This window comes from Cucurbita pepo, chromosome 6 (assembly GCF_057944985.1).
Source record: "Cucurbita pepo subsp. pepo isolate OVF chromosome 6, ASM5794498v1, whole genome shotgun sequence".
In the NCBI taxonomy this organism is placed as follows: Eukaryota; Viridiplantae; Streptophyta; class Magnoliopsida; order Cucurbitales; family Cucurbitaceae; genus Cucurbita; species Cucurbita pepo.
The window spans coordinates 5,978,518-5,998,973 of NC_141803.1; the positions used below are offsets into that span (position 1 = coordinate 5,978,518).

General features: G+C 36.4%; 2 protein-coding genes across 2 annotated transcripts; one reads left to right on the top strand and one right to left on the bottom strand.

Moving 5' to 3' along the window:
• Positions 1-1,637: 1,637 nt before the first annotated feature.
• On the bottom strand, positions 1,638-6,407 carry LOC111796483 (uncharacterized). The gene is made up of 2 exons (XM_023679122.2): positions 3,258-6,407; positions 1,638-2,225 (listed from the first exon to the last, which is right to left on the bottom strand). Exons 1-2 carry the CDS (start codon positions 6,097-6,099, stop codon positions 1,765-1,767), a joined length of 3,303 nt encoding a protein of 1,100 aa, XP_023534890.2. The 5' UTR covers positions 6,100-6,407; the 3' UTR covers positions 1,638-1,764.
• An 11,850-nt stretch (positions 6,408-18,257) lies between these two features.
• LOC147792202 (uncharacterized) lies at positions 18,258-18,599 on the top strand. The gene has a single exon (XM_087124788.1). The coding sequence runs from the start codon at positions 18,258-18,260 to the stop codon at positions 18,597-18,599; it is 342 nt and encodes a 113-aa protein (XP_086980914.1).
• Positions 18,600-20,456: the final 1,857 nt, after the last annotated feature.

The following is a 20,456-nucleotide window of genomic DNA, read 5'->3' on the forward strand; positions in this document are numbered from 1 at the left end:
ACCCTTTCAATATTGAACTCAACATTTCACGTTAACTTAAATGGTTAGTTTACCTTAACATATTACATTCGCTCTATGCATAGTCTTTTCAGTATGTTTTCTCCTCACTCACCTGTATTCTTGAAAATTTTTGAAGAAATTACTCAATATAGAATTGTTCCAAGTAAAACACACTTAACTTCTGAGTTATGAATGAGCCACCAAAAAGAAAAATGCATTTTGTTAGTATAAGTAAATCATACTATCATCAAGATCATTCATTTACTCAGGTGTCACAACTTTGTACCATTATCATTTATAAACATAACTAGTATACTTGATTTAGCTGCAGTGTACGAGTATGTAACAATGGTAAGAGAAAATTTTCGCCTTCTTAGCCATTATCGTTTGATCGGAACAGATAAATAAGCGGTGGACCTACAACATTTCCGCGTCACGTGGTTGCATGGTAATGTATCCTTTCAAGATCATGGAGCATGAGCTTTCTCTTTTACTTTAGCACATATTATTGTTGAGATGGAATGTGCTAAAAGGATGGTGGTCCAGAAGGGCTTCTTTACAGCTTCATCTTTATTTGTCTACTCCCAAAAGTTTGTCTCTCTATGATGTCTATTTGTTGGTTGAGCTGCCCACAGACAACTCAGTAGGTTATGAAGGCTAAAGTTTCTTTTCTTGGTCCCCTCCATGTATTGGTTGCACCAGCTGCTACCAAACTTATGCTTCAATGTAGTTTTCTTGGTGAAGTACCTGCACGTTTCACTCCCTTTAGTTCGTACTTTTAACAGCTTAAATCCACCACCAGCAGATATTATCCTTTTTGGACTTTTCTTTTCGAGATTTTCTTTAAGGTTTTTGAAACACGTTTGCTAGGGAGAGGTTTCCACACCCTTATAAAAATGTTTCGTTCTCCTCCTTAACCGATGTGGGATCTCACAATCCACCCCCTCTAGGGCCCAATGTGCTTGCTTGTTTTGTTCTCTCATCCCCCAACAGATGTGGGATCTCACAATCCACCCCTCTTCGGGGCCCAGCGTCCTTATTGGCACACTGCCTCGTGTTCAACCTCTTTGGGACTTAGCCTCCTTGCTGGCACATCCCCCGTGTCTAACTCTAATACCATTTGTAACGGCCCAAGCCCACCGCTAGTAGATTGTCCTATTTAGACTTTTCTTTTCGATTGTTAAAACGCGTTTGCTAGGTAGAGGTTTCCACACCCTTACGAAGAATACTTCATTCTTCTTCCCAACTGATGTGGGATCTCATAATCCGCCCCCTTTTGGAGCCCAGTGTCCTTTCTTATTTTGTTCTCCTCCCCAACCAATGAGGGATCTCACAATCCACCCCTTTTCAGGCCCAGCGTCCTTGCTGGCACACCGCCTCACGTCCAACCCCTTCGGGGCTTAGACTTCTTGTTGGCACATCCCCCAACGTCTGGCTCTGAGACCATTTGTAACGACCCAAGCCCGCAACTTACAAATATTGTCCTCTTTGAGCTTTTCCTTTCGGGTTTCCCTCAAGGTTTTTAAAATGCATCTGCTAGAGAGAGGTCTCCACACCCTTATGAAAAATGGTTCATTCTCCTCCCCAACCGACGCATTGCAACCTGCATCAGAATGGAACGAGCTGGAAGTACTCGGTTTCAAGCAGAAGTACAGACTCAACCTTCTCATTATTACTTCTACTTACTTCCAATCTATACAAATAAATGTCATACTTCCAAAGGAAATAATCAGTGAACTGAATTGTTCTTCAGTTTCTTTGAATCTATGGCACTGCAGAAGGAACAGCTCTAATCAGAGGCTCAGATGATCTAGAAAAACTTGAACAATGAACAGCTGCTTTAGGATTTGTGATGGCTCCTCTTTCCAACAAATTAGGCTTCTTCTCATACTCCTCAGTTTCATGCTTGATCTCATTCAGCATGGCTGCAACGTCTTTCATTGTCGGTCGCTCCTCTGGCACGGTATTGACGCAGAGGAGAGCGACGCCGAGCACTTGAAGCATCTGTTGGATTTGGGTTCCTGATCGTTGGAGTAACTGCTGATCAAGAATTGCTGTAAATTCCTTGTTTCTGTTTCTTAGTTCTTTGTTAACCCATGTCACAATGTGGGCGCCTTCTGGGATTCTAGTGTCCGTTGGTGCCTTCCCTGTTAACACCTCTAGAAGCACAACACCATAACTGTATACATCACTTTTCTCTGTTATCCTTAAGCTGTACCCATATTCTGCATTCAAATTGTATATCATAAGAGCTATATCAATAAAATTTTGATATCGAACGGGTTTAAAATTTTGTTCAGGATCGTTGGGAGGGAGTTCCACATTGACTAATTAAGGAGATGTTCATGGGTTCGTAAATATGGAATACATCTCGGCCTACTAGGAAAACCAAAAGCAAAGCCATGAAAGCTTATACTCAGAGTGGATAATATCCTATACTATTATGGAGATTCGTCATTTCTAACATGTTATCAGAGTCATGTCCTTAATTTAGCCATGCTTATAAGATCTTCAAGTGTCGAATAAAGAAGTTGTGAGTCTCGAAAGTGTAGTCAAAAGTGATTCACGTGTCAAATAAAGGATGTACTTTGTTTGAGGGCTCCAGAGAGGAGTCGAGCCTTGATTAAGGGGAGGCTATTCGAGGGCTCCATAGAACTTAGGAAAGGCTCTATAGTGTATTTTGTTCGAGGGGAGGATTTTTGAAAATTGTTGGAGGGAGTTTCACATTGGCTGAGATGATCATGGGCTTATAAAGAAACAATACATCTCCATTGGTATGAGATTGTCTGGAGAAACCAAAAGGAAAACAATGATAGCTTATGTTCAGAGTGGATAATATCATACTATTATGGAGGTTCGTGATTTCTAACAATGGTATTAAATTCATAGTCTTAACTTAGTCATGCTTATAAAATCTTCGAATGTTAAACAAAGAAGTTGTGAGCTTCAAAAGTGTAGTCAAAAGTGATTCACGTGTCAAATAAAGAATGTACATTGTTCGAGGGCTCCAAAAAAGGAGTCGAACCTCTAAGCCCACCGCTAGCAGGTATTGTCCTCTTTGAGCTTTCCCTTTCAGGCTTACCCTCAAGGTTTTTAAAACGCGTCTGCTAACAAGAGGTTTCCACACCCTCTTATAAACAACGTTTTTGTTCTCCTCCCCAACCGACGTGAGATTTCACAATACAAGGCTATTTTAAGCTTTGAAGTAAATTCTACTCGTTTATTTAAGCAGATAGTTTCAAGTTCCCGGTACTTACCTGGAGCAATATAGCCATAAGAACCAGCAACAGCATTGGAAGGTCTCGAACAACCCGAAGAATCGACGAGCTTCGCCAAGCCGAAATCCGCAAGAACAGCTTCAAATTGTGCTCCTACTAAGATGTTGTTTGCTTTAATATCACGATGAAGGATTGGAGGTATACAATCATGATGCAAATAAGCCAAGCCATGAGCAGCTCCCAATATAATCTTATACCTCGCATCCCAATCCAAGAACACCCTCTTCTCATGCAGCAATCCACCCAAACTTCCATTACTGATATAATCAAACAAAAGCAGCCTAGTTTTGCCATTGTTACAGCAACCCAAAAGCCTAACAATATTCCTATGTCTAATGGAACCAAGAATCTGAACTTCAGCTGAAAACAAGTCTCTTTCTGTAACAACATCATCACCATTCTTCAAAGGCCATAGCTTCTTCACAGCAATGACCTGTTTCGCCGGAGTTTCGACACGATAAACCAAACCCGAACAACCCTTTCCAACGACGTTCGAATCCGATAACCTCGTAATGATATCATTCACAGAGAAACTCAGCTTCTGAAATGGAGTAAACTCCCAATCCAAGCTATCTTCATGGCTGTTCCTGCTAGTTGTCGTGCTGCGTACTTTCGCAAACAAACTCGACACGATTAACACAAACAATGCAGCTGAAATGACACTAAGAAACACAAAAACTATTAGATTTCTATTCAGTTTCCTCCCTCTGCCATTGTTGCTATCCATGTGACATTCTGTTCTTGAAAAACAGAGCTTTTGATTGCCGGAGAAAACAGAGGATGGGAGGCTTTGGAAGAACTTTGTATCGGGAAGAACACCGGAGAAGTTGTTGAATGAGACATCAAGAGAGACAAGATTGTCGAGATTCCCCAACATTTCGAGGCTTCCGATGAACATGTTATGAGAGATATCCAAATTAGCTAACTTAGAGAGATTTGAAAAGCTTTCAGGGATTTCACCATTCAATGAATTTGAACTCAAATTCAGAAGAATATCGAGTTCTTGAATTCGACCAATCTCAGATGGGATTGAACCAGAGATTCTGTTACTACTTAGATCCAATAATTGCAAATCTTTGCAGAAACCCAATGAAGATGGGATCGAACCAGTGATGAAATTTCCCTTGAGAATCAATTTGCTTAGAGATGAAAGCTTACCCAGATTTGCAGGAATGGCGCCGGTTAATCTGTTCATGGAGAGGTCCAAAACATTGAGTTCTACGAGGAAGGAGAACGATGAAGGAATATTTCCATGGAGTTCGTTTCCATGGAGATCAACCATTTCTAATTCAGTACAGTTCCCAATCTCCGGCGGAATTTCCGACTTAAATTGATTTTCCGATAGCTCTAGGAAGCTTAAATCACGAAGAAGTCCAATCTCCGACGGGATTTTTCCGGTGAAGTTGTTTGATCCGAGGCGTAAACGAGTCAGGCCGGTACAATTCCCTAAATTCCGAGGGATTTCGCCGGAAAATCGATTGGATATCAGTAATAATTGGCTCAAATTCTTGAGATTCAACAGAGATTCTGGAATTGTTCCGGTGAGTGAATTATGGGAAAGATCGAGTGCTTCGAGTTTCTCGCAGTTGGAAAGCTCTGCCGGGATGTTTCCGGTGAGTGAATTCTGCCAAGCGAAGAACAGAGAGAGCTGGTTTAATCGGCCGATTGACGGCGGAATTCCACCGGAGAATCTGTTGTTATCCAATTCGAGTTGTTTCAGAGATGAAAAGTTTCCGATGAACGACGGAATTTGGCCGGAAAATTTATTTTCAGATAACAGTAGCTCTTCAAGAGCGATTAATTTCGCTAAAGAAACAGGGACTTCGCCGGAGAAATCATTCAACGAGAAATCAAGAACAACAAGCTCTGTTCCATTCCCGAGAGATTCCGGAATCTCTCCGCTTAAATTATTCTGCCATAACAACACTCTTCTAATACTCTTCATATTCCCCAATTCGTCGGGAATTTTCCCGGAAAGTTGATTCTGATAAAGAAACAAATTCTCTAACGAAGAACAGTTCCCAATTTCCGGCGGGATTTCGCCGGAGAGATTCGCAGTATAAACCGAAAGCGTTTTGAGATTCTTAAGCTCACCAAAACTCATCGGAATCCGCCCCGAAATCCCGGTATCTGCAAGCCCTAAAAACGTAAGTTCTTCACATTTAGAAATCTCCCCCGGAATTCCGCCATGAATGCCGTGATTTCCACCGGCGCGAAGAATCTCCAACGATTTCAACTCACCGATTTCCGCCGGAATCCTCCCAACCAATAGATTATCATAGAGTTCAAGCCGTTTCAGCGACGAACAATTCCCAATCTCCGGCGGAATTTCGCCGCTCAACGAATTCGAATTCAACGACAAGAATTCCAACTTCGAAAACTCCCCAATCTTCGCCGGAATCTCCCCTGTCAAAGCATTAAAACTCAAATCCAAAACAATCAACGAGGATAGATTACAAACTGTTTGTGGAAATGCCCCAGTGAGATTAGCATTAGATAAAACAAGTTTAGTGAGGGATTTGAATCCAAGAAGCTCCACCGGAAAACCAGTTCCGAGATTAATGGAGGAAATCTCAATTTCAGTAACAAATCCATCCCCTGAACATTTGATATAATCCCAAATGCATGGATTCTGATGGGTCAAATCCCAAGATGAGAAAAACGTAGCAGAAGAAGAGGAATTAAACGTTGAAAGCCATGAAAGCAGAGCTATGCCCTGTTGATTGAGACCAGAAATTAATGGCAACAACAAGAACACGAAGAACAACAAGAACAACACAACGGTTGAAACAGAATTTGAGATTCTTATTCCTCTCATCATGACATTGTTATAACTGAATTGGATGAACAAACCCACACAAGAATTCCCACTTTCTTCTTAAACAGAAACAGAATCGAATGAAATGTTGTTCATCTTCGGAAAAGGTTGGCGCAAAAAACATTGGTAACATGCAGATTGGCAGATACAAACAAGTGGGGATAGAAAGATGAGATTATGGGTTGTTTTCTTTTTACTTCAGATTGATTTCTTTGAATCCATTGTTTGATTTTGATCTCTGAAACTGATTCTACTGATTGATTGCTCTGTTTGTGAGGGTAGAAAGTGATGGAGAAGAAAACACCTTGAGTAGGAAGTACAATGGTGGATTATTATGTTAAAATATTATTTAAATTTATTTATTTTCATAATAGTTATCATTGATTTTTATAGAAATTATGAAAATATAATAATAATTTTTATTAAAAAAAAAAGAAACAAAATAATGGAAAAAAGAGTTAAGATTAAATGATTGAAGGAATGATTAATTAAGCCAACACACCAACCAAAAAAGTTGTTTAGCATATGAGAAACTGTCGAGTTGAACTCCATTGTACGAGATAGGTCCCTTACTAAATTACAACAATTGTTTATTTTCATCCTATTTGAGCAGTTTTGAGTTAATCGAAGAATACATTTTCTGACGGCTCCAGGTTAGCCTCTTGGCTGATCCAACTTGGGTCTGATATGCACGAACCCCTTTCTTATTAGTTTCAAGAATTCTGAGGCATTGAGATTAGTATGACTACTTTTTAGCTAATTTAAATTATTTGAAGTTAAACTAATTGAAAATGACTTCGGCCTAGACCAACCAAGTAAGTGGCTCTAGTATCGCATAAGTTGGATGAATGGTATTATGTATGATGATGCATGTCTCAGGACCCTTACACGTGCCATATGTATGAATGATATGATTAGGTCATGTTGTATAAAACTTCTATGAAGTTGATAATCTATGATGCATAAACCTCCATAGACCATGTCATGAAAGTTATGTTATGTATGTAAGAATGTACAGGAATTATGCATGCATAATTCACAGACTTTGTTATGTTACAGACGAGTGAAGGTTTGTCTTCCATTATAAATTATGTCATGATTATAAGCTATGAGGACCTTGTGCATATTTTGTATGTCATGTGCATTGAGATACTTTCACATTATGATGAGTACAGGCGCGTACATCACAACTTATGATTTATGATATTTATGTTCTTTCCCTCTATAGTATTTGGTATAACCAGTTAGCAAGTGTTAACCCGACAAGGCAGTCTCAGGAGGTGTGCGAGCTCGCCTAGTGAGCCCATGTTCGCACACGTATGTCATGTGTAGAGAAATGGTTAACTAGTAGGAGTAGGTACGTAACTATATCATAGGGTCATTATAATTTTTATCCTTGAACTTTAAAATTTGTTATAAAAAACACTCTCGAATTTTTTTAACTATCCCAACAAATTAAATATCTTTTGGTTACAATGAATAATGAAAATTGATATGACAATTGATGTGTAAAAACTTTTAAAAGATATATGTAATATTATTTATAAATATACATAATTTAAGACCGTTATTACCCTTTATTACCAATCGAAAGATACTGTCAAAATAATTTATGTAAATGTATGCATAATTATAATGATTAGTGAGACCTAAAATCTAACCGACCTTGAGCTCCACTTTTTTTTTAGGTAAAATTGGATGTGCATTACTTCTATACACATGACCCACGTGCAAGCACATACCCACTGGGAGAGCATTCACATTCTACTTCCTAGGTTTATTTATGGGCATGTGTACGCTCACGCAACCGAAACATGTAAAAAAGAAGGAAATACTTCAAAAATGAATAATGAATGTACGTTTATTTCGTGAATATGAAGTAATGTATGACTGAAATGATCACACATATGCCTGAGATCCGATAAAATAATATTAATAGTTTAATGATTTTGAGTAACATAGAATGTTTTCATGTATAGATCAGTACTCGTAACTTATATGACTGATATTCATGTCATCCTTCGATTAATCATATAGAATTATCTATCTCAATAACTCGTGACTATCATCATAATAGCACATGTATCATATAATTGTACATACCCATCTGTCTCACTAATGCATATTAATCATCGGAGATGCACATGCATCTCATAATTATACATAATCATCGGTTTCTATAACACATGTTTAATCATCTTAATAATACATGTTATTCATATAACACTCAATTCATCCAATCACGAGTTATTGTCCTCTTATCTAAGGTATTCCAGTTTCAAAAGGATTAGGCTCCCTGATTACTGACAGCAAACCTCTTATCTATTCTTGTAACGACCCAGATCCACCGCTAGTAGATATTGTCCTCTTTGGGTTTTCTCTTTCGGGCTTGCCCTCAAGGCTTTAAAACGCGTATACTAGGGAAAGGTTTCCACACCTTTATAAATGGTGATTTGTTCTCCTCCCCAACCAATGTGGGACATCACACTCTTCTCGGTATCAGACCTAGCTATTGAATATGCTTTACCGAGTGTTTGAAGGCGAAACCACTGCACTAGATGCGCATGTAGTCATAGTAGTTGGCTCATAGTAAGCTTACGTACCTCAAATGTAGTTCCTCATAAGTTATCATTTAGGTAAAACCTTAATGAAGTCAAATCTTACCACCAAATAAACTGAATCAGGTTAAGAATTGGGTTAGTGACGATATGTGGATGTCGAAGTTGGTTGCCAATGTCGGGGTGAACAAAAAAGACAATGGGCAGAAAGTGTAGGGCACATTCTGAAAGGAGAGATTCGAGAGAGAACGAGATTCATGAGGAAGTAATTCGTCTAATGTGAGACAAGTGGAGGGTGATCGTATGAATGAATAGTCGAATCAAGTAGATCTCAAAAGATGAAGCGTTTTAGGCAGTGGATCAACCTACAGGGCTCACTTAACTCGACCCGACCTGTTGACTTTTTTTCTCGAGTCATTACATCGATAGCTTTAATAAAAGTAAAGCAATGTAAAGTCATAAGGGCTATATCCATGTGTATTTGTGTGGTGATGTAAAAAGTTAGTGAACAAAGATGGCTTATCTACTCAAAGCAAAGAAAGGCACATGGTGAAAGGGACAAAGCAGCCTGCCAAACATAAAAGGCAAAATCATGTATCACTAGATGCTTAAATTTCATTTTGGTACCTATCTTTCAACATTTGTTGTGACTTTCAAATTTTTAAAATGTTTCTTTTATTCTTTTTGAACTTTAATTAAGAAAAATATATAATGGTTCGTTCTTATCGATCTTTCGTCTTTAATTATTCAATAGCGGAATAAGGTTATTGTAACGGTCCAGACCCACCGCTAGCAGATATAGTGTTTTGTTCTTCTCCCCAATCAATGTGGGACATCACAATCCACCCCCTTCGGGACCCAGTGTCCTCGCTGACACTCGTTCTTTTCTCCAATCGATGTAGGACCCCCGCCAAATGCCAAATTCATCCCCCTTTGGGGCCAGCATTCTTACTGGCACACCACCTCGTGTCTACCCACACCCTTATAAAGGGTGTTTTGTTGTCCACTCCAACCAATGTAGGACATCACAATCCATCCTCTTTGGGGTCAGCGTCCTTACTGACACACCGCCTCATGTTTACGACCCTTCGGGGAACATCGAGAAGGCTGACACATTGTTCGGTGTCTGACTCTAATACCATTTGTAACGGCCCAGACCTATCGCTAACAGATATTGTCTTTTTTGAGTCTTCCCTTTCAGGCTTTCCCTTACGGCTTTAAAACATGTCTGCTAGAATAAAGAGTGTTTTATTCTCCTCTCAACCGAGGTGAGACATCAGAGTTATGTATTTAATAGGTAGGTAGTTAGTAATAATGTTTTTTAAGGTCAATTTTCAGACTAAAAACTACACATTATTATCTTGTTTGTTTGGTACTTTAGTTATCATAGTTCTTACCGAAACACTTGAATTCTTAGTTAAATTCCAAAAATTAAAACAAGTTTTTGAAAGTTACTTCTTTTTCTTTTAGCTTTCAGAACTTAACGTGGTTTTTAAAAACATTAATAGAAAGCCGATAACAAAACAAATAAAACATATATCTCGAAATGGTATTAGAAAAGTCTCCAAAAGTAAAAATAAAAATCAAATAGTTATCAAACAAATCCAAAATAGTGATCAAACGAGCCTATATGGTGAATTTTTTTAGTTAGTCAATGTACTTTCAATAAATCTGAAGCTTAGTCTCGAATAATGATAATTAGTAGATATTGTTCGCTTTGATCTATTACGTATTGTCCTCAACCTTATATTCTTAAAATGTGTCTCGTCTCTTATCGGTAGATCTTCAAATATGGTAAAAACGCTTAAATCATTTATTGATAAAGTTGTTCGATCAATTGAATCTATTGGTAAAGAAATTATTAAAAATTAGAATAATAATAAACTAAGAACGGGCCCATTTTTCTCCCATTCATGAACCTTCCTTCACCAAATCAAGCAAATCTTCTCCATCTTATTTGTTACCTATGCATGATGCAAAATTCTCTCCATATCAAGATGTAGAGGCCATGTTATTTGTATTTTTCTTGGATTCTTGATAAAATAAATTAATGGAAATATTGTACAAAATCTTTTATTCTTGATTTGGTTAGAACAAAAACATCTAAAAGTCAAGAACATAGATTTGGTGTTGGGCTTAGTTACTTTACCAAAATTAGTAATGGGTAGCTAAAATGTTTGTCAAATTTGCAATCTAACTTATAGGGTTAGTGGGTTGGATTGGGTCGGGTTTGAACGTTTTCTTAGATTCATCTCAATTACTGGGGTTAGTAAAATTTTCAACCAAAACAACTTAATTAAATAATGAACCTGATCTAACCCAACTTAGGGTTGAGTTAGTTCGAATTGTTCCGGTCATTTATTCAATTTTTATTTTTTAATAAAAGTAAAATGTTAGTTCGTAAAATATCTATTTCCTTATTTTCAAATTGAAGATTATTTTTAAGAGTGGTTGGAGAATAAATAAAAAAAAAAATTAATGTGTATATATAAATATATGATAAAGAAAATGTATATTCTAAAATTAAAAATAAATCGGGCTAGTTTAGTTCAACCCAATCTAGTTTTAGAAGAATTCTCGAACCCACGTGATTGATAAAATTTTCATTTACTTAAACTAAACTTCACCCAAATAAATTCATAACCCAAATTGAACTATACGAATTGAGTTGAGTTGATCGAAATTTTCGAGTCATCTGGCCACAACTTTTGAATTGTGTAAATATGAAAAATTATTTTGAATTTCATATTCAATTTTTTTGTCATTCCGATTTTGCCCTTGTAAATTTTTAAATATAATAATAGTATATCAAAATAAAGAAGATATATCAAATACGTTTAATGGGTTACGATAAATTTAATATTGCATCAAACCCTCGATAAATAATAAGCTAAGTATATGATCTTAAAAATCTGTAAAATGCAAAATTGAACAATTTTTAAAGTTTAGAAACTTATTAAACGTAAAACGAACGTATTATATGAAACTTGTGGGTAGGGGGTGTACATTCAATTCGATAACCCGACAACCCAGACATTAATTCGGGTTGGGTTGGATTAGCTTTTCGAGTTGATTTGGTTCATTTTTCTGAATCCAAACTGACTCGGTTCGGGTTGGGGGGTCATTTATGAGTAATAATTTGTAAAGTGAATGATTTGGTATGAGATTATAGAGGTAAGGGGGCAAGAGTAAGAAAATTAAGGAATGAAAAGGAATAATAGAGAGGGGGAAAGAAACAAGGAGAAAATGAGAAGGAAGAAAATGATGACACACGAGACGAGTAGGGTCTCCCAAAGATGTCCATTCATTTTGAGATGGAAACAAATTGGAATGTCTTTTACTTGCTCCATTGTAGGTCCCTCTTCGCCTTGTTCTTGTGTTCTTCCCTAGATCCTCGTGACATCAACTTTGATTCTTAAACATAAGGTTTTTTTTTTTTTTTTTTTTTTTTTTTTTTTTTTTTTTGGCAAATTCTATGTAATTATGTTTCAATACTTATGATTATGTGAGTATCAATCTGAACGTAAATCAATTGGTTAAAGTTTATGTCTTCTGCTAAGAGGTTAGAGGTTCAAATCTCTGATCTCCGCTCTACCTTTATTCTTTGTCTGGGAGAATTCTCATACGAATCCGAATTGGGCTTCTTTCAAGAAAAATTTTGATGTCATATTTTTTTTTTATTATTTATTAAAATGATATAACTTTTTCGTGGAATTGAGATTTTCAGTTTAGTTTGCCCTCTATTTTAGTCGGTTCAATAACTTTTCTCATTGTTTAGGACTGATGTTACAGTTAATTAGGTGCTTGTAGTATTATAGATGAGTGCAAAGATCAATTTATTATATGTTTTGAAGGTTATAGGTGAAATCTGACTCCATTAGGGTTGACCTAAGCTACAGTTAGCTCATCGAGAGTATTATTTGAATAATCTCATTGAGATAAATGGAGTTACTATTGGATGCTTACGAGCTTGATTGGACAAATTGTTTGATGCATGGATAGTGTGAGGACTGAGACTCGATGACTCTAAAAAGGCGGAAAAAGTTTTTGCGAAATAAAGCATAGAATTTAAAACATAATATACCTTTTATTTATAGTATATCAAAATAGTGTGCATATATATAAGTAGTTAAAACACAACTAGATAGTTAAAAACACATAATAAGAAACAACCACAAAATATTTAAAACAAGGACGATGGGTGAGAATTGTCCATGGCACAAAGACTCACTAAGTAAGTTACTTGTAGGCTCTTAATCGTGTCCTTGATATGTTAGGGTACCACACTTTTTCTTTTCTTGTTCTGGTTCTTTTTGTAAGTACTTAGGCCCTTTGATTCTGTTTTTGGATGGTTAGTTTTTATCTTGTCGTGAGGACCTTGGTCCTTAGATTCTGGGTCTCAACCTTGGTTTTGATCTAAGGGCCTTGGTACTGTAGTTTTGGGTTCTAGAAATTAGATCTTGATCCATGTTCTAGTTCTTGATCATTGTCTCATTCTTGGTTACTTTTTAGGTTCTTATTCTATTTTTGGTTCGTTCTCCAAGACACTCCCCCTAGGATTTATTATACTAGTCATGAACCTGACAACCTGTGTCCAAGGCTTCATAAGTTCCAAACGACATAGTCTGAACCTACGTTCCAAGCGATGTAGTCTGAACCCACATCTAAGGCTTGCCCTGTGATACAGTTTAAAAACTTATGTCTAAGACTTCATGTGTTCCAAGCGACATAGTCTGAATACCTATGCTCAAGGTTTATTACGTTCCAAGCAATGTAGTCTGAAAACCTACATTCAAGGCTTCTTACATTTTAAACGATGTAGTTTGATCTTGCATCCATGGCTTACCCTATGATACAACCTAAATACCTATACCCAAGGCTTCATATGTTCCAAGCGACATAATCTGAATGCCTACATTCAAAACTTCATACGTTTCAAGTTGCGTAGTCTGAGTCATGAACATGTTGTACCATGGGAGGTCGTAGGAGGTTCCTAATTAATGGTTAAGGTAGTTTATTTTCTTCTTGTAGTTGTCCCTGACGTGGCCCTAGATTTCTCCCAATGAAAGATCGAAAAAGTCACGTGATCGGTGCAAACATGAACATGACATCCTGCAATCGTGAATAGGATACCCCTAACATGGTGCAGAGCATCTCATCTAGATAAGGGAAAACATGAGCTCGAACATGACATCCTGCTAAGAAAAACATGGTGCAGAGCATCCCACCTAGAAGAGGAAAACACGAAGGCACCACGTGGTAGGAGGTCAATGGTCACCTTGAACATGATTCTTTCATATCATGAAAACTTCAAGACATTGAGTGTGATATCTTATCTTGCTAGTTATAGAGCTTGTGTGATATCTTATCTTGGTAGGAGGTCAATGGTCACCTTGAACATTGTCATGGACTTCGATATTCGAAAACATCTTTAAAACGAAACAACAAAATACTAAATAAAATACATAAGTGTTAAAATTAAAAACATCATAGTCTAACCTAAGTCTAAGAAAATAAGTACAATTACCCAATGCATGTGTCATGGTCTTGAATTGTGATGTCATCGTCAGCCGTACAGAATGTCTTGCCTTTACCAGGTAAATAAGAGTAGCACATGACTTGAGTATTTTAAGAAATACCCGGTAAGTGATCCTCCTATCGGGGTTAAATACAAGCACATACTAATCATGAGTGAGACCTATCATATCAGTTTATTTTCCTATGGCACCTATCCTAAGCGGGCAATTGGATGTGTACTTAATTTCTACACACCGTCCACATGTGCGAGTATGGACCCACCAGTCAATTTGCACACCTCCTAGGCCCCTTTCTGGTCGGGCAAGCATTCTCTGATAGCTGTTGATGTCGAACACCCATTAGGAATAGCTTTCGCCATGGAAGCATTAGGGTAAACATATTGATTGTTTCCCTGACCTCGTAGCTTACGCGTCCGTACTATTGTAAAAGGAGAAGGGGTATCCCCAATGCATGAACATACAATAATGCATGAAATCCCAACATTTTTCCTTTTTTATTATCATGTATTAAAACCTTGCTAGCGTTTTTATTCATTTTATAACATTTTTATCATTGCTTTCCATGCATATATAGGGGTTGTACATTATGCCAATTTATCATTTGCATGTCAATTATATCACATATCATTCATGTTGCACGTATGTCATATCACAAAACTTATCATGTCATCAAATGTATCAATTCGCATCATGCACATATCAAATCATATCATGTCATATCATACATCATAACAATCACATAATATAATCCCAACATGCCTTCACAAATATCATAGGTTAACATATCATATCGTAAGCATATCAATTCATCATATACAACATAATATTTACGTATCATCTCATACACATATCATTTCATAACAGTCTGCATATACGAGCATATGACATATGTGAAGCCACGGGCACGTGTCATCATTCAACATACAATTATAACCAAACCGACCCTTTGACACTAGTTTAACGCTGCTCTATGAAATTTAATTCTACCTAAGGAGTCCAACATCATAAATTAGAATTCTACCATGGAAATTGGCTCACCTCGTTCTGTTTAAAATAATTTAAATGGGTTAAACCTAATTTTGTATAAAATAATTTAAACTTACCGCTAATAATTTAAACTAACCAAGCCTAATTATGCATAAATACTTTAAACTTCACTAAAAAAAAATGTATACTCTGACTGACTTCAAACCGTTCAGGTGGAATGATAAAATAAAGTGAGGGACCCTCTTACCATGGAGGTCAAGCCCCACTTCTCAATTGGGGCATTTTCCTTCCTTTTTTTCTAATTTCAAAATTTTGAGTTATTAAAACAAAGTTTGATATCATTTCATTAATGAACCAAAGGTAAGTTACCTTAAGAGCATTATGGTCATTTTACACGATTACTTGGTTTAGCTAAACCTTATCTAATGACTTTCTAACTTCAAAAAAATCATCAAACATCATAAAATAAGATATAATACAAAGTTTCATAACATTTGGAGGTCTTTTGGAGCATGAACCGATGATAAGTTACCTTAGGGACATTATGGTCATTTTCACCATTTTTTGGTTTAGCTACCTATCTTTGTCCAATTGACCACCAAATTTCAAACATAATCCTAAAATGTCATCATATGCTCATAACTAAAAATTCATAGGAATAGAGTTCATTTAGTCAATTATTTTAGCGTTACTCAAATCTCGAACAATTTGATCGGTTTAAAGTCTTAACTCTCGATTTTTTGTGTTTTTCTTTCATATTTCCATAATACATACTTGATTTATGATTCATACAGAAATCCAAGCGAATTCTAAATTCAAAAAAATTGAAATGGGATAAACATTAAAATCATTCATCATAAAAGTTGAAGAGAATTGGACAAAGTCCCAACAAGAAGAAATTCCCTATCATCGAACTCAAATGCTCTCAATGTATAATTAATTTGAAACTTTGGGTAATAGTAGGAAGGAAATAGTATGAGAGAATGTCCCAAAGCCTATAGTTAGTGATACAAATATAAAACATCCAAACTTTGATTTAAAATCTCATACACTCCACATTATTAAATATGTGGGGACATACATGATTGATTAGATCGAGACACTCAAAACTCTCCCTCACATTCCATCAATCATAACACCTAACCTATGCTATCTTCAAATTATTAACTTCATTCCTTATTATCCTAAATTTTTGTCAAATTTATAGTTTCATTTTATGATTTCATAAAATAAACTTGGATATAAAAGTTAATGGTAAAAAATGTCAAAAAATATGAATAGGAGTTTTGTTTGTTTTTTATTTCACCAACCACATGTTGGAGGAACGAATTGAACATCTAACCTACCTCTGATTGAAAATATATCGATTATCTCATAATCAGTTAAGTAATTTTGTATTAAAATCTAATGTTCAATGTAATTTTTGTTCTGTAGGTTTGAAATAGTTATGTTTTTGTTTACGAGTTTTAAAATGATCTTATAATTGAGACGTAGTTTCTTGTTTAAATTTAAAGCTTTGTCTCCAATCGGGCTAAGGTTGTAGTTCAAAGTTTGAAATCTTAAACAATTTCGCTTAATATAATATAACTTGTGATCTTATACAACTTAAAAGAAGATGGATATCTATTTACGAGTGAGAAATTTCATCTCTCTACCTATTCTACCAAAAAAAAAAATTATCTATTCTGCAGTTCATGTTTTCTAGTTAATGCACTAGAATTTTTTTAGTCCTCACGAGTTGATCTCTCTTTTTTTCATTTTGACCCCATAGTTGAACGCCCCTAAGGTATACTTTGTGGTACGGAATTGTCTTTGACTCTACTCGATAATTACATACTTGTATCCTCCAATCACTTCATATCATCAAGTGGCCACTAAACAAGACTAGAATACCATTATATATACTTTAGTTACCTCACTTTCCTTGTAGCTAGGTACATACCAAACAACTCTTCCATGTAAAGCATATTTATCTTAAGTTCTTGAAATTTAAACTCTTTACTTTAACTCTCATGTTAGGTTCTTCCCGATTTACCATCAACGTGGTGGTCAACTCTCTAGAGCTTGAATTTCCATGTTCATGAGTTCTAGGGTATTATCATTTACTCTTTATTTACTACGTTTCTCTAATTATATTTTATCGTACTCTCTAAGCTTGTAGTTTAAAGCTTGCTCTCTATCATCTACGACTTGTCAACTAAATTCTCTAGTGGCCTAAACAGAATAAAGCCTGAAGGTTAGGCTTACTCATGCTTCTAACTTTGCACTAAGAACAATTATCAACTGGTTTCATGGGGCCTAGTAGACTCCATGTTAGACTCTACAATGGCCTGTCAAGCTACCAACATATACTATATACATGTGATTTAGGTTGAGTCCAGCTAGCATCTCTCTAATAATTCCCACATTGTGCTCCCATCATCTGGAGCATTATCACATAAAACTACGAGATAGGCAAATAAACACGTTACATAGGCAATAAGCATACTAAAGAGAAACACAATATCCTTGCTAATTGTTAAAGATCACGTATTTGTTTAGATTGCTGTCAATTAGTATCTAATTAAATCTCCGTTAGGAGTTAGATTTACTTTTGTTTTGATTTGATTTGATTTGATTAAATTTGTTTACTGGTTTGTTACTCGATTTTCTCCAGATTTTTAGGTAGATTTTATAAATATCTTTTTGTATTCTCTGTGTGTATATATAGAGCATTCTTGCTCTTCATAATTCAATATTCTCATCAATTATTCAATCAATCCCTCTTTCACTAACAATTGGTATCAGAGCTATCTTCTTAAGGGTTTGTGAGATCAAAATGGGAGGAGAATCCAGTTTTTCCGCTGTTGCCCCACCAGTTTTCGATAGAGACAATTATCAAATGTGGGCAGTTCGTATGGAGACTTATTTGGAGGCCTTGGATCTTTGGGAAGCAATAGAAGAGGATTACGAGGTCCCTTCGCTTCCAGCAAATCCTACTGTAGCACAAATCAAATTACAGAAGGAAAAGAAGACAAGGAAATCAAAGGCGAAAGCTTGCCTATTTGCCGCTGTATCTCAAATGATCTTCATGCGAATAATGTCCCTCAAAACAGCAAAGGAAATCTGGGATTATCTCAAGGCCGAATATGAAGGAGATGAGAGGATTCGTGGAATGAAAGCCCTGAATTTGATCAGGGATTTCGAGTTGCAGAAGATGAAGGAGTCAAAGTCGGTAAAAGAGTACTCTAACAGACTTCTCAGCATCGCCAACAAGGTGAGATTGCTTGGTTCTGTATTAAATGATTCCAGGATCGTTGAAAAGCTGCTAGTCACTGTTCCAGAGAAGTTTGAAGCCACCATTACTACTCTGGAGAACACCAAAGACTTGTCAAAGATTTCTCTTACAGAGCTCTTGAATGCTTTACAAGCACAAGAGTAAAGGAGGTCTATGAGGCAAGAAGGGGTGATTGAAGGTGCCTTACGTGTTAGACAGCAGCAGGTATAAAAACAACAAAAATTTCAAAAATCAATTGACATATGGAGATTCATCTGCCAATTATCAAAAGACAAAAGGAGAAGGTTTCAAAAAATCTTATCCACCTTGCCGCCATTGTGAGAAGAAAGGTCATCTACCATACAAGTGTTGGAGAAGACCTGACGCCTTCTGCTCCAAATGCAATCAACTTGGACATGAAGTTGTGATCTGCAAAGCCAAAGATCTGGTGAAAGAAGTAGATGCACAGGTAGTTGATCAAGAAGAAGAAGAAGATAAATTGTGTATGGTCACTTCTTCCTCAAGCAAAGAATCAAGCGAGAGCTGGTTGATTGACAGTGGGTGCACAAATCACATGACATATGACAATGAGTTTTTTGAGAAATTAAGAGACACTGAAGTCAAAAGAGTGAGTATTGGCAATGGTGAACACTTGGAAGTCAAGGGAAAAGGCACAATAGCTATAACAAGCTATGAAGGTACAAAATTTATTCCAGATGTTTTATTTGTACCTAAAATTGATAAAAATTTGTTAAGCGTTGGTCAGTTACTTGATAAAGGCTATAAAGTATTGTTTGAGAATAAGCAGTGCTTGATCAAAGATGCTAGTGGCAAAGACTTGTTTAATGTCAAAATGGAAGGAAAAAACTTTGCTCTAAATCCGACGGCCTTTATATCCAAAGTTAGTACCATTGAGATTTGGCACAAAAGACTTAGACACTTTCATCATCAAGGTTTGCTTTAGATGCAATCAAAGAAACTAGTAGAAGAACTCACTAACACTAATGAGGACATGCCTCCTTGCCGTACTTGTATTTTTGGGAAGCAACATAGGCAACCCTTTCCTAAACAGGCATGGAGAGCCTCGAAAAAACTGCACTTGGTTCATACTGATCTTTGTGGTCCTCAGCGAACACCATCATTAAATGGTAATCTTTATTACATTGTTTTTATTAATGATCTAACAAGAATGTGTTGGATATTCTTGCTGAAGCAAAAGTCAGAAGTTGCGGGTGTATTTTGGAAATTCAAAGCCAAAGTTAAGAATGAAAGTGCATGCTTAATTCAGACTATAAAATCAGATAATGGCAAGGAGTACACTTTAGAAACTTTTAGCAGGTTTTGTGAAGAGGTTGGAATTGAACATCAATTGACAACACCATACACTCCTCAACAGAATGGCGTCAGGAGGAATAGATTTATAATGGAGATGACGAGATGCATGCTTCATGAGAAGGATCTTCCAAAACGTTTTTGGGGAAAAGCAGCAAACACTATTATGTGCTTGCAAAATCGAATTTCAACAAAAGTTGTGAAGGACCTGACACCATTTGAAGTTTGGTATGGTTACAAACCTTCTTTAAAGTTCCTTAGACTATTTGGGTTTCTTTGCTTCATTTACATTCCACAGGTCAAGCGTGATAAGCTTGACAAAAAGTCAGAAGTTGACATCTTTGTTGGGTATAACACTATATCCAAAGCTTACAGAGTTTTTCAACCACACATTAGTTGTGTTATTGTGAGCCAAGATGTTCATTTTGCTGGAAATGAGCAATGGAATTGGGAAGAATTGACGAAGGTGAATCAGATTTCTAATACACCAAACAATTTAATCTTTGGTAGCATGTTAAAAGAGTCTGAATATGAACGACAAGATGCTTTGATTGATGATGCACCTGTCCGAGGAGGAGCTTTCAAAAACAAAATCTGAGAGTTGGTTGATCGACCTCTAGATAGAAAGATAATTGGAGCAAGATGGGTGTTCAGAAAAAAGCTTGGAGTTCACAGCATCTAAACAAGGAG